This window comes from Xenopus tropicalis, chromosome 1 (assembly GCF_000004195.4).
Source record: "Xenopus tropicalis strain Nigerian chromosome 1, UCB_Xtro_10.0, whole genome shotgun sequence".
In the NCBI taxonomy this organism is placed as follows: Eukaryota; Metazoa; Chordata; class Amphibia; order Anura; family Pipidae; genus Xenopus; species Xenopus tropicalis.
Window position 1 is genome coordinate 162,258,158 of NC_030677.2, and position 15,870 is coordinate 162,274,027.

General features: G+C 42.0%; 1 protein-coding gene across 1 annotated transcript in view; it reads left to right on the forward strand.

Annotated features, from left to right (window-relative positions):
* morn3 (MORN repeat containing 3) overlaps positions 1 to 15,036 on the forward strand; it is a 31,988-nt gene extending 16,952 nt beyond the window's left edge. Inside the window, exons 5-6 of the mRNA XM_002937694.5 lie at positions 1,103 to 1,287; positions 14,902 to 15,036. Coding sequence (XP_002937740.1) covers positions 1,103 to 1,287; positions 14,902 to 14,970 — 254 coding nt within the window. The 3' untranslated portion in view covers positions 14,971 to 15,036. The remainder of the gene's footprint in view (positions 1 to 1,102; positions 1,288 to 14,901) is intronic.
* The last annotated feature ends 834 nt before the right edge of the window (positions 15,037 to 15,870 follow it).

The window sequence follows — 15,870 nt, forward strand, 5'->3', positions numbered from 1 at the left end:
AATGTAACTGAAACCAGCAACAGGTAGAGCACAAGTGCCCTTGCAAATCCAACAAGGAGGTCTACTTTTGCTGAAATCATCAGATTAAAATCTACCATGGCGACTGCATTGTTTTAGTGCATGTTATTTTTAATTGAAAATAAACATAAAATAAATTACATAGGCAGGAAAATTAGACCATTTCTTCACTGCCTGCCTGAACTTCACGTGCTATCACAAATTTCTTGAGGCAGTGAGGGTCCACCAATAAAATGTTGGCGAGGGCCTGCTGGTATCTTAAAGTGGCCCTGTTCCGTGCATAATTCATTTCCCTGATTTTACATTTTCCTGGATTTTACATTTTTTTCTGGTCTCCTGAAAACCGTTAAAAGTGGGTTTACTATAATGTAATATTTATCTGAAAGTCATCAATCAATCAGGTCATATCAACATGTTAGGCCCTAGTTAACTCATACTTCTCAGGTAAAAGTATTTGCAGGAGAGGCACAGTAGAAAAATTCCTTGTTAGGTCTGAGCATCGCAAAATACATTTGCACAACTAGAAAGTCTATGATGCACAGTGCAACTACACTTGATCCTTATAGACAGCAACTTTATGCACCAATAATATCACTATAGTCCATTTGCATATGTAGGGATGCATAAAAAAAAATGGAAGTTGTCACACACAAAAATCTAATTCCAGCCCACTTCTCTAGATACTTAGAGATGATTGGAATAAATGTTTTTTAGACTTACATTAGTCAATGGCGACATATTCTGTAGTATCGTAAAACAAAACAATCCCCCCCCCAACCTGCTTGTGGGTACACAACTTTTAAGGTAGGTGAGTAGCTGGGGAGGGGGAATTTCTATACAGCAGACCCCACAGTCTGGGACCTTTGGGTCAGCGTCTGCTTCCTCCATAGTTTCACCAATGGTAGAGTAGACATAAATGCTAAAAAATAGGCCCGCAAGAAAGCGTATGTGTTTTTTTATGCATATTGAGCATAAATATATATTGAGCATATTAATATTGAGCAATTGTATGATTTTGTTTACAACTACAGTATAACAGGCTTGGGTTGATATGTGGTAAGGTAATGCCTTGTGTCATTCCCAGCTAATGAGAATCGATATGAGGGTTCCTGGAAGGATGGGAAGAAGGATGGGCCGGGCAAATTTTACTACCTTGATAAAGGCCAGCTATATGAAGGAGTATGGATTGAAGATATCCCAAAATGTGGAACTATGATTGACTTTGGACGAACAGAAGCACCATATCCAACAAAATATCCATTACCTGAGGTAAGAATATAATGGCTTTCCAGTACTTTTACATTTCTGTACAGCAAACTAGAAGGTGATTATGTTTTGCAGCCTTGGGGCATGGTCGTATTGGAAGCCTAACTTCACCACACCAGGCTATAGGTGACACTCCATAATAGAGATGGCACCCTAGATTTTATTTTCTAATGCACTGAATTAAGGGACCTGGTTGGGATTTGTCTGAATTCCAAAGCTGCAAAAATTGCTATGATTTTGCTAAATCCCACACCAAATCCTAATTATTCAGACATGGTGGCTCAGAGGGCAGCACTTCTGCCTTGCAAGTGCTTGAGTACTGAGTGTGATTCCAGCCTGAGCACTATCTGCGAGAAGTTAATATGTTCTCTCCGTGTGCATAGTTTTACTCCCACACGCCAAAAGCATACAGGCAGCTTAATTGGCTTCTGCTAAAATTGCCCATAGTGTGTGTGTGTGAATGTGATAAGGACCTTAGATTTTAAGTTCCACTGAGGCAATAAATGATGTATAGATTCTGTAAATTGCTGCAGAATATGTTAGTGTTATATAAATAATATTCAAGCCCACTGCCATCTTTCGTCTTAAACATTTGTGTTTTGCTGGTCCCTACCTCTAGAATTCAATTCCTGAATTCCTCCATATGGAATACATTCTTAATCTCTTCAGTTCTTCAGTGGCAAACTTTGTGCATAGCAGCACTTTTAACTTGTTATTTTTTGTGTGTATATTATTCACCCGCCTAAACTGTATGCTCTATATCCTCTATCCTTCTGTGTCTCCTACCTCTGTATATTTAATATATTTATTGCAGCGTTCGACATTTTGTCATTCCTGTTCATATTATTACTGTTATATGATTAAAGTTATACATATATACATGTTCTGCAGCATGCTTGTCAACAGCCAGAAGGAACAATTATTGCTCACCATAATAAGCACTTGGTATTGTATTGATTGTATTTTGTGTAGATTTGTTGGCAATCCAAAGGTTTTCTCTGTTCAACATGAATGCAATCAATAGGGCTTGTGCCGGACATACTTTTTGCCTATTGTTTTAATCATGAACAATTTTTTAAATTTTTTTTTACCAAAACCAGATAAGGCTGATGGCAGACGAGGCATAGGTCGGATATTTTCGGCAAGCGGAAAAGCGCTTGCTGAAAATACCGCCCTACGCCTCCTACATGTGCCTGCACCCAAATGAGGTACTGTACACTCGGGTGCAGGCACATGTAGCTGAAATATGCATAAAAATGCCAGAGAATGCAAAGTCTTGCTTTTTATGCGTATTTTGGCTACATGTGCCTGCACCCGAGTGTACAGTATCTCATTTATTCGGGTGCAGGCACATGTAGGAGACGCAGGGCGGTATTTTCAGCAAGCGCTTTTACGCTTGCCAAAAATATCTGCCCTACACCTTGTCTGCCATCAGCCTAAACAGGGAAAATGAAGCTATTCCATGTTTGGTCCTTGTGAAGTAAATAATTAGATTATCTGTGTAAATAGTCCACCTCCATATTAGCTTGGCTATCTATGCACTGCTGATCTAATTATCTAAATTAACAAACAACAAATCATGTTAAACAAGGGGTATACAGCCCCTTTAATAACACTGACCTAAAGGGGCCAAGTGATGCTCAGAAGCAGGGCTGTCTCTTTTCTACTCTAAAACCAGCCCTTTTAGTCACTTTAAAAAGCTTTAGAGGTCTCCTAAAGATATTCAGCTGTGTCACTGATTCTGAGAGCTGCCATCTGTTTCCTTTAAAACAACTGTGTTTCCTTCCTTCCTTTCTGACATATTCAGGTGGAGGATAAAAAAACTTTAAAAAAATTGTTTAACACAGATTTATGCGTTGTAGGCTTTTTCGCCCATGAAACTGCAGTTCTTCAAAGGCTGATGAACAGCAACACCTAGAATTTCTTAAGAGCCTTGGGCTGTCTGAGATGCAGGGAGTTGTAGCCTAACAATAATACAAGGGGTATGGTAAGGCTCCCCCCCCCCTCAACCAGCACCAAGTAAAACCTTATGTTTAAAGGGGCAGGTGGTGCTGCTTATCAATACACTCCAGCTCTAGGGTTTTGCCATTCCAGTTTGTCATGATTTACTGGTCTAGATGCAGGGAGGCCATCAAGACCAGTATGTTAAAATAGATGGAATCCATTTTCCTGCAATAGCAGAGGTGCCAGTGATTGTACTCACTTACCTGATACCCCACGCTGGGGTAACATTCTTTCCTCGTGCTGACTGTGCATACACAGTACAGTGACAAGCCAAACTTTAACAAAAAAAGTTGGCTATTTGACTCTATGCACATGCATGGGCCCTGGGATTTCAAGAAAAGGAGAAGGAAAAGTTAAATCACTGGGGGGAGGGGCAAACACACATCATCCTGCTAAGAGTGGGGTTTTAGGGGGTGGAGGTTCAAAGGTGAGTAAACTTGTGAGAGCAATTTCAAATTAGGGTTTGCTTGCCCTTTATTTACCAAAATGCAATGTGATATTTGGGAGCTTGGTGTAAATCTGCCTGCATCCTCTTTAGTAAATCATGTCTAAAAGTGAGGAATGCTCTGAAATGCATCACGTACGTGTGTGTGATGGGGGTGAGCCGGAGGGAACCTGATGGAGCAGGTTCTTTTCTTGTTTAACAACTCCACTTTGATACTGTGCTGGATTGTAGAAACTGACAGGTCATCATATTTTTGTTCCTTTGACTTACATTACTGCACATTTAAGGTCTCTTATTTAACTATTCTCACAGGTTTACTCACCCCTTAAAATTCCACACTTTGCAGGAGAATGTGTGTTTGGGTTTTAAATGATATAAAGGAATACTGACCTGTGCTCTGAGTCACACTTTACTGCTGCACTTCAAGTTGGGAGGGGAGTGATATCACCCCCCTCCCTTTCCTTCCCAGCAGCCGATCAGCAGAGCAATGGGAAGGGAGCAAGATAGCAGCTCCCAGCAGATATCAGAATAGCACTCAATAGTAAAAAAATCCAAGTCCGGCTTGGGACTCCTCCAGTTACATGGGAGTAGGAGAAACAATAGGTTTCTGAAAGCAGTCTTAATGTGTAGCGCTGGCTCTTTCTGAAAGCTCAGACTCAGGCACAATGAGATGGCGCCTACGCACCAATATTACAACTAAAAAATATACATTTGTTGGTTCAAGAATACAATTTTAAATGAAGTGAATTATCTGCTATGTAAACAGTGTAATTTAGAAATATAAAGTACACTATAAAAATCACGACAGTATGCCTTTAATAAAATGTGGAAAACCTTAAAATTAGTGTTATGCACCCACCCCTGACATTAGTGGGCATGGTGTCTCCTAACATATATGCAATACCTTTGAGTAGATTGCCTCCACTGACTTCTCAAGGTCTGAATCTGGTGAAGCAGCAAGGAGATACAGGGCCATACCTACCATGCAGGCACTCAAGGGCCAATGCCTAGGGAGCAGCTTTAGAGGGGGACTGCCCTTGCGAGCCTATATGGTAAATAAAAGCACGGGGTGGGAAAAGCTTCCCACCTAAATCCAGCAACAGAGTTGACGGGTAGGGTACCTTCTTCTTTAGCAATCGTTGCAGGTGCAATACAAGACCTTAATACAGCCCTGTGCAGATTAGAGTGGGATAGCTGGTGTGATTGCAGACAGCTAGCTACGGACTAGGCAAGCTCATCCCCTCTAAGGGCAGTGACACACGGTGAGATTAGTCATGCTGCAACACATCTCCGTTGTTGCAGACGATTAATCCCCCTGTAATGCCATCCCACAGGCTAGAATGTAAATCGCCGGTGGGATGGCAAATTTTGGCGCCTCGCATGCCATCTCACCGTTGATTTACATTCTAGCCAGTGGGGTGACATTGCGGGGAGATTTGTCGCTACGCAACTAATCTCCCCATGTACCCTGCCCTAAGGAGAAATACCTAGCAGGGTACATAAAAATAAGTATTTTTTTTTTCAATGTGTCTTGGTTTTGTGAAACAAGCAAATTCACCCCCAAATTTTTTTGTGTGTAATTCTAACCAACTTTCTAATAACCATTCAAGTTTTTAATGGTTTAGAAGTTATTTGTAAATGTATTTGCTATAAAAAGGAAGTATCTGTCTGGCTGATTACATTCTCTGCAAAACTATCTCTGACTCCTGAAACAATGTGATAGAAACCAAATGAATAAGGCTAATGCCCTATGGGAATATTAGTCGCCCGTGATAAATCTCTCATATTGTGGGCAACTATGTAATTCTAAGCAACTTTCCAATAAACATTCACATTTTTCAATGGTTTAAAAGTTATTTCCTTTGCGAGGAAACTTCTGGCAACTTAGCTATGAGCATTGCTTCCCACCGGTGGTTCACATCATTGCCAGTGGGAAGGCATTTCAGGGAGATTAGTTGCCTGTGGTCTCCCCTTGGGACATTAGCCTAAAGGGGGTAGTTCACTTTGAACGCAACATTTAAAATGATGTAAACAGAAATACTTTAAGATCATTTACTATTGGTCTTCTATATCTGTTTTAGAATGATTTAGATTTTAGTTTAGCAGCTCTCCAGTTTGGAATATTAGCAACGATATAGTTGGTTGGGTCCAATTTGCCCAAGCAAACAGGACGTGGCTTGAATGAGAGACTGAAATATAAGTAGTATAGGGAATAAAGATTGGTATTAAAATTAGCAATAACCCCCCAACCCCCTCCAATTTGAGAGCTAGAATTGAATTGAATCGCTAGGAATAAGACATTCTCAGGAGCGCTGCTGCCATGAGGCCATGGCTGAAAATAAACTCTCCTCAGGTGGCAGCGCACAGCAAGTTAACAAGGGTACCAAATATCCCCTTCTGGTAACTTTAAGAGCCAAAATTTAGTTTTTAACCCTTTTAGTGCCATGGGACGTAGATTCTACGTCCTGGGTAGCAAAGGACCAAAGTGCCACAGGACGTAGAATCTACGTCCTACAGCACTATCAGGTTTACAAGCGCTGCGCTCGCTTTTAAAGCAGCGCAGCGCTTGTAAACCCTTCACAACCCCCTAGGCAACGAGCAGAGACAGTCATACTCACCGATCCGGTCCCACGATCGCGTCGCCAGCCAATGACAGCAGTGGACACGCGATGATGACGTGTCCACTGCTGTCCCTTTAAATAGCGCCGCCTACTGTCGGCTCCTCATTCCTGCTGCGCACTTCGGACCTGATGGAGCTCCCCTGCTGCCTTCCTGCTGCCTTCCTGCCAGATTGGTCGCCCCTGATCGCCTGCCTGCCTTGGGTAAGCTGAACTACAACTCTCTACCACTGTTTATTTTGCTTATTTCGATCTCAACTGTCTAAAAATTTTTTTTTTTTTTTTTTTCAATTTTTTCTTCTATCTTTGTCATTATTACACTTTTGTACACATACACACTTATTTACAACTTTCCCAAGCACACACAGACACTCACACACACACTTACACTTACACTTTTTTTTTTTTTTTTTTTTTTTCTATCTTTCTTTTCTTTTCTTTCTTTCTTTGCTTTCTTTGGCAGTCTTTTTTTTTACTAAAACTTTATTTCTGATCTTGCTCTATAATTATCTGATTTATTTGGTTGCATTTTAGTGTTTTTTTGGCATTTTCATAATTGATTTCTGTTTTTTATTATTCTATTGCACTGTAACTTTTTTTATTGCTATTGGGTGCTGAATTTGCAGTGACGTTGGTGGATCCAGGGCTCTGACCACCAATTTCATTGCAATTATTGTTCTTCTGTTGGTTTAGGTGGTTTTATTGGATTTTACTGATTTTATGGTGTTTTATCTTTGCATTGTTCTTTATTGTGTGTTTAGTGCCCCCAAAAAGGTTGCTTTTGCAGTGACATTGGTGGATCCAGGGCTCTGACCACCGATTTCATTGCAATTATTGTTCTTTGATTGCTTTTAGTGGTTTTATTCCATTTTAACTTCATTTGATTTCAGTTGTTCTAGAAAGGCTAAGATTGTTCTGGTAGTTTCTATTGCCAAGGGTTAGGCTGATGCCACACATGGCGTAGGGCTGATTTTTTTCAGCAAGTGGAAAAACGCTTGCCGAAAATTCAGCCCTACGCCTGCTACTTGTGCCTGCACCCGAATGAATGGAATACGCTCGGGTGCAGGCACATGTAGCCGATATACGCATGAAAACGCGAGACTTTGCATTCTCACGCGTTTTCATGCGTATATCGGCTACATGTGCCTGCACCCGAGCGTATTCCATTCATTCGGGTGCAGGCAAAAAAAAAAGGGGTGCATAGAGTGCAGCCCCAATATTATGCATTTTCAGGTTTGGCGGCCATGTACTTATGTGCAACCAGACATAGGTATCGTTTTATTCAGGGGAACTTGCAGATTGATGTTTAGTAAGTTTTTGGTAGTTGCCATGGAAATTTTGGAGAGAAATCTAGGTTTGTATCTGGTTTTTCCTTGATTTCTGACCAAAGCGCTGACTTCTGCAAGGGACTGCGGCCACAATTTTCCATGTAGAAAGAGAAGAGTGGTGTCTCTGAATAGCTGAAGGTGTGCACTTTTCGTAAATATATAGTTTGCGGGGGTTATTTCACAGGTATGGGGGTGTTTAGACTAAATAACTGCAGGTAGAGCACATAGAGCACATACCCCCCTTATGCATTGCCCCTGTTTGGGGGCATTTGGTGGCCACGTCTTTATGTGCACCCATACATATGGGGTATCGTTTTATTCAGGGGAACTTGCAAATTGAGGTTTAGTAAGTTTTTGGTAGTTGCCATGGAGATTTTGGGGAGAAATCTAGGTTTTTATCTGGTTCTTCCTTGATTTCTGACCAAAATCTAGGTTTGTATCTGGTTTTTCCTTGATTTCTGACCAAAGCGCTGACTTCTGCGATGGACTGCAGCCACAATTTTCCATGTAGAAAGAGAAGAGTGGCGTCTCTGAATAGCAGAAGGTGTGCACTTTTCGTAAATATATTGATTGTGGGGGTTATCTCACAGGTAGGGGGGGTTAACACTGAAAAGCTGCAGGTAGTGCACATAGAGCGCAGCCCCCAAAATTTCAACTGAAATTGCCCTTATACATTGCCCCTGTTTTGGGGCATTTGGTGGCCACGTCTTTATGTGCACCCCTACATATGGGGTATTGTTTTATTCAGGGGAACTTGCAGATTGATGGTTAGTAAGTTTTTGGTAGTTGCCATGGAGATTTTGGGGAGAAATCTAGGTTTGTATCTGGTTTTTCCTTGATTTCTGACCAAAGCGCTGACTTCTGCAAGGGACTGCGGCCACAATTTTCCATGTAGAAAGAGAAGAGTGGTGTCTCTGAATAGCTGAAGGTGTGCACTTTTCGTAAATATATAGATTGTGGGGGTTATCTCACAGGTAGGGGGGTTAACACTGAAAAACTGCAGGTAGTGCACATAGAGCGCAGCCCCCAAAATTTCAACTGAAATTGCCCTTATGCATTGCCCCTGTTTTGGGGCATTTGGTGGCCACGTCTTTATGTGCTCCCATACATATGGGGTATCGTTTTATTCAGGGGAACTTGCAGATTGATGGTTAGTAAGTTTTTGGTAGTTGCCATGGAGATTTTGGGGAGAAATCTAGGTTTTTTATCTGGTTTTTCCTTGATTTCTGACCAAAATCTAGGTTTGTATCTGGTTTTTCCTTGATTTCTGACCAAAGCGCTGACTTCTGCAAGGGACTGCAGCCACAATTTTCCATGTAGAAAGAGAAGAGTGGTGTCTCTGAATAGCTGAAGGTGTGCACTTTTTGTAAATATATAGTTTGCGGGGGTTATTTCACAGGTATGGGGGTGTTTAGACTATATAACTGCAGGTAGAGCACATAGAGCACAGCCCCCCCTTATGTATTGCCCCTGTTTGGGGGCATTTGGTGGCCACGTCTTTATGTGCACCCATACATATGGGGTATCGTTTTATTCAGGGGAACTTGCAGATTGATGTTTAGTAAGTTTTTAGTAGTTGCCATGGAGATTTTGGGGAGAAATATAGGTTTGTATCTGGTTTTTCCTTGATTTCTGACCAAAGCGCTGACTACTGCAAGGGACTGCGGCCACAATTTGTCATGTAGAAAGAGAAGAGTGGTGTCTCTGAATAGCTGAAGGTGTGCACTTTTTGTAAATATATAGTTTGCGGGGGTTATTTCACAGGTATGGGGGTGTTTAGACTATATAACTGCAGGTAGAGCACATAGAGCACAGCCCCCCCTTATGTATTGCCCCTGTTTGGGGGCATTTGGTGGCCACGTCTTTATGTGCACCCATACATATGGGGTATCGTTTTATTCAGGGGAACTTGCAGATTGATGGTTAGTAAGTTTTTGGTAGTTGCCATGGAGATTTTGGGGAGAAATCTAGGTTTTTTATCTGGTTTTTCCTTGATTTCTGACCAAAATCTAGGTTTGTATCTGGTTTTTCCTTGATTTCTGACCAAAGCGCTGACTTCTGCAAGGGACTGCGGCCACAATTTGTCATGTAGAAAGAGAAGAGTGGTGTCTCTGAATAGCTGAAGGTGTGCACTTTTTGTAAATATATAGTTTGCGGGGGTTATTTCACAGGTATGGGGGTGTTTAGACTATATAACTGCAGGTAGAGCACATAGAGCACAGCCCCCCCTTATGCATTGCCCCTGTTTGGTGGCCACGTCTTTATGTGCACCCATACATATGGGGTATCGTTTTATTCAGGGGAACTTGCAGATTGATGTTTAGTAAGTTTTTGGTAGTTGCCATGGAGATTTTGGGGAGAAATCTAGGTTTGTATCTGGTTTTTCCTTGATTTCTGACCAAAGCGCTGACTACTGCAAGGGACTGCGGCCACAATTTTCCATGTAGAAAGAGAAGAGTGGTGTCTCTGAATAGCTGAAGGTGTGCACTTTTTGGAAATATATAGTTTGCGGGGGTTATTTCACAGGTATGGGGGTGTTTAGACTATATAACTGCAGGTAGAGCACATAGAGCACAGCCCCCCCTTATGCATTGCCCCTGTTTGGGGGCATTTGGTGGCCACGTCTTTATGTGCACCCATACATATGGGGTATCGTTTTATTCAGGGGAACTTGCAGATTGATGTTTAGTAAGTTTTTGGTAGTTGCCATGGAGATTTTGGGGAGAAATCTAGGTTTGTATCTGGTTTTTCCTTGATTTCTGACCAAAGCGCTGACTTCTGCAAGGGACTGCGGCCACAATTTTCCATGTAGAAAGAGAAGAGTGGTGTCTCTCAATAGCTGAAGGTGTGCACTTTTTGGAAATATATAGTTTGCGGGGGTTATTTCACAGGTATGGGGGTGTTTAGACTATATAACTGCAGGTAGATCACATAGAGCACAGCCCCCCCTTATGCATTGCCCCTGTTTGGGGGCATTTGGTGGCCACGTCTTTATGTGCACCCATACATATGGGGTATCGTTTTATTCAGGGGAACTTGCAGATTGATGTTTAGTAAGTTTTTGGTAGTTGCCATGGAGATTTTGGGGAGAAATCTAGGTTTGTATCTGGTTTTTCCTTGATTTCTGACCAAAGCGCTGACTTCTGCAAGGGACTGCGGCCACAATTTTCCATGTAGAAAGAGAAGAGTGGTGTCTCTGAATAGCTGAAGGTGTGCACTTTTCGTAAATATATAGATTTTGGGGGTTATTTCACAGGTAGGGGGGGTTAACACTGAAAAACTGCAGGTAGTGCACATAGAGCGTAGCCCCCAAAATTTCAACTGAAATTGCCCTTATGCATTGCCCCTGTTTTGGGGCATTTGGTGGCCACGTCTTTATGTGCTCCCATACATATGGGGTATCGTTTTACTCAGGGGAACTTGCAGATTGATTGTTAGTAAGATTTTGGTAGTTGCCATGGAGATTTTGGGGAGAAATCTAGGTTTGTATCTGGTTTTTCCTTGATTTCTGACCAAAGCGCTGACTTCTGCAAGGGACTGCGGCCACAATTTTCCATGTAGAAAGAGAAGAGTGGCGTCTCTGAATAGCTGAAGGTGTGCACTTTTTGTAAATATATAGATTGTGGGGGTTATCTCACAGGTAGGGGGGGTTAACACTGAAAAACTGCAGGTAGAGCACATAGAGCGCAGCCCCCAAAATTTCAACTGAAATTGCCCTTATGCATTGCCCCTGTTTTGGGGCATTTGGTGGCCACGTCTTTATGTGCACCCATACATATGGGGTATCGTTTTATTCAGGGGAACTTGCAAATTGAGGTTTAGTAAGTTTTTGGTAGTTGCCATGGAGATTTTGGGGAGAAATCTAGGTTTTTTATCTGGTTTTTCCTTGATTTCTGACCAAAATCTAGGTTTGTATCTGGTTTTTCCTTGATTTCTGACCAAAGCGCTGACTTCTGCAAGGGACTGCAGCCACAATTTTCCATGTAGAAAGAGAAGAGTGGTGTCTCTGAATAGCTGAAGGTGTGCACTTTTCGTAAATATATAGATTTTGGGGGTTATTTCACAGGTAGGGGGGGTTAACACTGAAAAACTGCAGGTAGTGCACATAGAGCGCAGCCCCCAAAATTTCAACTGAAATTGCCCTTATGCATTGCCCCTGTTTTGGGGCATTTGGTGGCCACGTCTTTATGTGCACCCATACATATGGGGTATCGTTTTATTCAGGGGAACTTGCAGATTGATGGTTAGTAAGATTTCGGTAGTTGCCATGGGGATTTTGGGGAGAAATCTAGGTTTGTATCTGGTTTTTCCTTGATTTCTGACCAAAGCGCTGACTTCTGCAAGGGACTGCGGCCACAATTTTCCATGTAGAAAGAGAAGAGTGGTGTCTCTGAATAGCTGAAGGTGTGCACTTTTCGTAAATATATAGATTGTGGGGGTTATCTCACAGGTAGGGGGGGTTAACACTGAAAAACTGCAGGTAGTGCACATAGAGCGCAGCCCCCAAAATTTTAGCTGTAATTGCCCTTATGCATTGCCCCTGTTTTGGGGCATTTGGTGGCCACGTCTTTATGTGCACCCATACATATGGGGTATCGTTTTATTCAGGGGAACTTGCAAATTGAGGTTTAGTAAGTTTTTGGTAGTTGCCATGGAGATTTTGGGGAGAAATCTAGGTTTTTTATCTGGTTTTTCCTTGATTTCTGACCAAAATCTAGGTTTGTATCTGGTTTTTCCTTGATTTCTGACCAAAGCGCTGACTTCTGCAAGGGACTGCAGCCACAATTTTCCATGTAGAAAGAGAAGAGTGGTGTCTCTGAATAGCTGAAGGTGTGCACTTTTCGTAAATATATAGATTTTGGGGGTTATTTCACAGGTAGGGGGGGTTAACACTGAAAAACTGCAGGTAGTGCACATAGAGCGCAGCCCCCAAAATTTCAACTGAAATTGCCCTTATGCATTGCCCCTGTTTTGGGGCATTTGGTGGCCACGTCTTTATGTGCACCCATACATATGGGGTATCGTTTTATTCAGGGGAACTTGCAGATTGATGGTTAGTAAGATTTCGGTAGTTGCCATGGGGATTTTGGGGAGAAATCTAGGTTTGTATCTGGTTTTTCCTTGATTTCTGACCAAAGCGCTGACTTCTGCAAGGGACTGCGGCCACAATTTTCCATGTAGAAAGAGAAGAGTGGTGTCTCTGAATAGCTGAAGGTGTGCACTTTTCGTAAATATATAGATTGTGGGGGTTATCTCACAGGTAGGGGGGGGTTAACACTGAAAAACTGCAGGTAGTGCACATAGAGCGCAGCCCCCAAAATTTCAACTGAAATTGCCCTTATGCATTGCCCCTGTTTGGGGGCATTTGGTGGCCACGTCTTTATGTGCACCCATACATATGGGGTATCGTTTTATTCAGGGGAACTTGCAGATTGATGTTTAGTAAGTTTTTGGTAGTTGCCATGGAGATTTTGGGGAGAAATCTAGGTTTGTATCTGTTTTTTTCCTTGATTTCTGACCAAAGCGCTGACTTCTGCAAGGGACTGCATCCACAATTTTCCATGTAGAAAGAGAAGAGTGGTGTCTCTGAATAGCTGAAGGTGTGCACTTTTCAGAAATATATAGTTTGTGGGGGTTATTTCACAGGTAGGGGGGGTTAACACTGAAAAACTGCAGGTAGTGCACATAGAGCGCAGCCCCCAAATTTTTAGCTGTAATTGCCTTTATGCATTGCCCCTGCTTTGGAGTGTTTGGTGCCCATGTCTTTATGTGCACCCATACATATGGGGCATCATTTTATTCAGGAGAAGTTTGTCTTTCAAATTTGCCTTTGTTAGAAAATTTTTATGAGATTTTTTTTTGTCAAATCCACATTTGATCATGCGTCCAAGTTTACGTTTTAGAAAAAAAAAAAAATGTCAAAAAAAGCTCCAAATTGCACAATGCACTGACAAAAAGTATTTGGCTTTTGAGAGAAAACTACATTGCACCTAGAAACCTGAAGGTCTGTAGTTTCTAAAGATACCGAACATGAGGGGATATTTTAGATTTACATATAAGTTATGCTGCATCAACTGTTACAAGCGCTTTTCCGCTTTGTTCTGGTGTGATATTGTACTAAGTATTGCTTTAGTTTGGGGGTTACTTCTGGACAGGAACTGTGGGGTACCACCACATATTTGGTATCGTTGGACTTGGGAGTATCAGGGCTTTTACAAACGACAAAAAAAAGTGTGTAAAATTAACTTTTCTATGGAAAAAAACCTCAAAATATACAGAAATTTTTCATAATTTTTTTTTTTTTTTACATATTTCACCCAAAATACACATCATATCTCCAGAAAAGTTATAAAATTTGATATGTATGTCGAAGCCCAATTAGTGACTAAAAAAACGATATATAATTTCCCTAGTTTCATGGAGGTTTTCCTACCAAAAAACATTGTTAAAGTGAATGAGTACAAAATGCTTAAAAAACGTCTGGCACTGGGGGGAACCGAAATGACGAATTCGGCTGGCACTTAAAGGGTTAAACTGGAAATTCAGCCTTCTAGTGCAGGGAGCGCAACTGCACTAGCTATGTGGGTCCCCTCCCCCGGCCCCCCTCCAGTGCTGTAAAGGTAAGCGTGGGGCGGGCAGCATTAGGGCTAGAAATGCTGCTGGATTCTATAACATATTATAAGTTTACTTTAAGGCTGATGCCACACGAGGCGTAGGGCTGAAATTTTCGGCAAGCGGAAAAACGCCTGGCGAAAATTCAGCCCTACGCCTGCTACTTGTGCCTGCACCCGAATGAATGGAATACGCTCGGGTGCAGGCACATGTAGCCGATATTCGCATGAAAACGCGAGACTTTGCATTCTCTCGCATTTTCATGCGTATATCGGCTACATGTGCCTGCACCCGAGCGTATTCCATTCATTCGGGTGCAGGCACAAGTAGCAGGCGTAGGGCTGAATTTTCGCCAAGCGTTTTTCCGCTTGCCGAAAATTTCAGCCCTACGCCTCGTGTGGCATCAGCCTAAGGTTAACTACCCTTTTAACAGAGCTGAAGGTGAACTATTTTCAGACACCCAAAGAACAGATGTGTCAGCCATATTATGGGCAGTTAGGGTACCTTGCAGGGTGGTCTGAGCAATACAGGCCAATATGTAACATATTTATTCTCCCATCATTTCTGTGCAAATCTATAGAGAACCTGTTATATGTTTCTGTTTGTCTAGGTGAAAGTAGCAGATCCTGAAGGTGTTTTGAAAGAAGCGCAGGAATACTTGCTTGGAGACCATAACTGAATCATCATTGCTGGGAATCTTTAAGACATTTATTCAGAAGGAGAAAAAAATGGACACACAAGAGAACTGTGGGATTTTTTTTCCATATTGATGTTGTGGTTAATAGGAATATTTGTTTAAACTGCAGTCAACAGGTCTAGGTTCTAATGGATTTATTGGGCATGGCCAACATCAGTGATCCCCAACCAGTGGCTCAGGAGCAAGATGTTGCTCACCAATCCCTTGGATGTTGCACCCAGTGGCCTCAAAGCAGGTGCTTATTTTTGAATTTTCTGAGGCAAGTTTTGATTGCTTAAATGTAAAATTACTCTAAACAGCCTCCAGAATTACCTACCTTAGTCCCAACATTCTCTCTGACCTGGTTCCTCAGTCAGAAGGTATTCTTTTTCGTTGCTTCCTTGTGCAGAGTGAAGCCCCACCCCCCACTTCCTGTTCAGATCTCTCTTCAACTGGAAAAGGTTGTTGAAGTGGAGAGCCTTCTGTGCATGCCTGGAGGCAGCAGGAGCCAGTCTGTGCATTAGCCTTTATTTTTGTTGAGGAGAGACCTGAACAGGAAGTGGGGGCGGGGCTTCACTCTGCACAAGGAAGCAATGAAAATGAATACCTTCTGACTAAGGAACCAGGTCAGAGAGAATGCTGGGACAAAGGTAGGTAATTCTGGAGGCTGTTTAGAGTAATTTTACTCATAGAAAAAACAAAAGGTTTACTTATTCTTTAAAAACAGTTTAATTGCTAAATAGAGCCTTCTGTAGGCTTCCAGTCAACACATGGGCTACCAAATAGGCAATTATAGCTCTTATAAACACCCCCAGGAACATTTTTCATGTTTGTATTGCTGTCCAAAAACTTTTTCAACACTGACTGGGGGGTGGGGGGACAGATAAGGGATGCTAACAAATT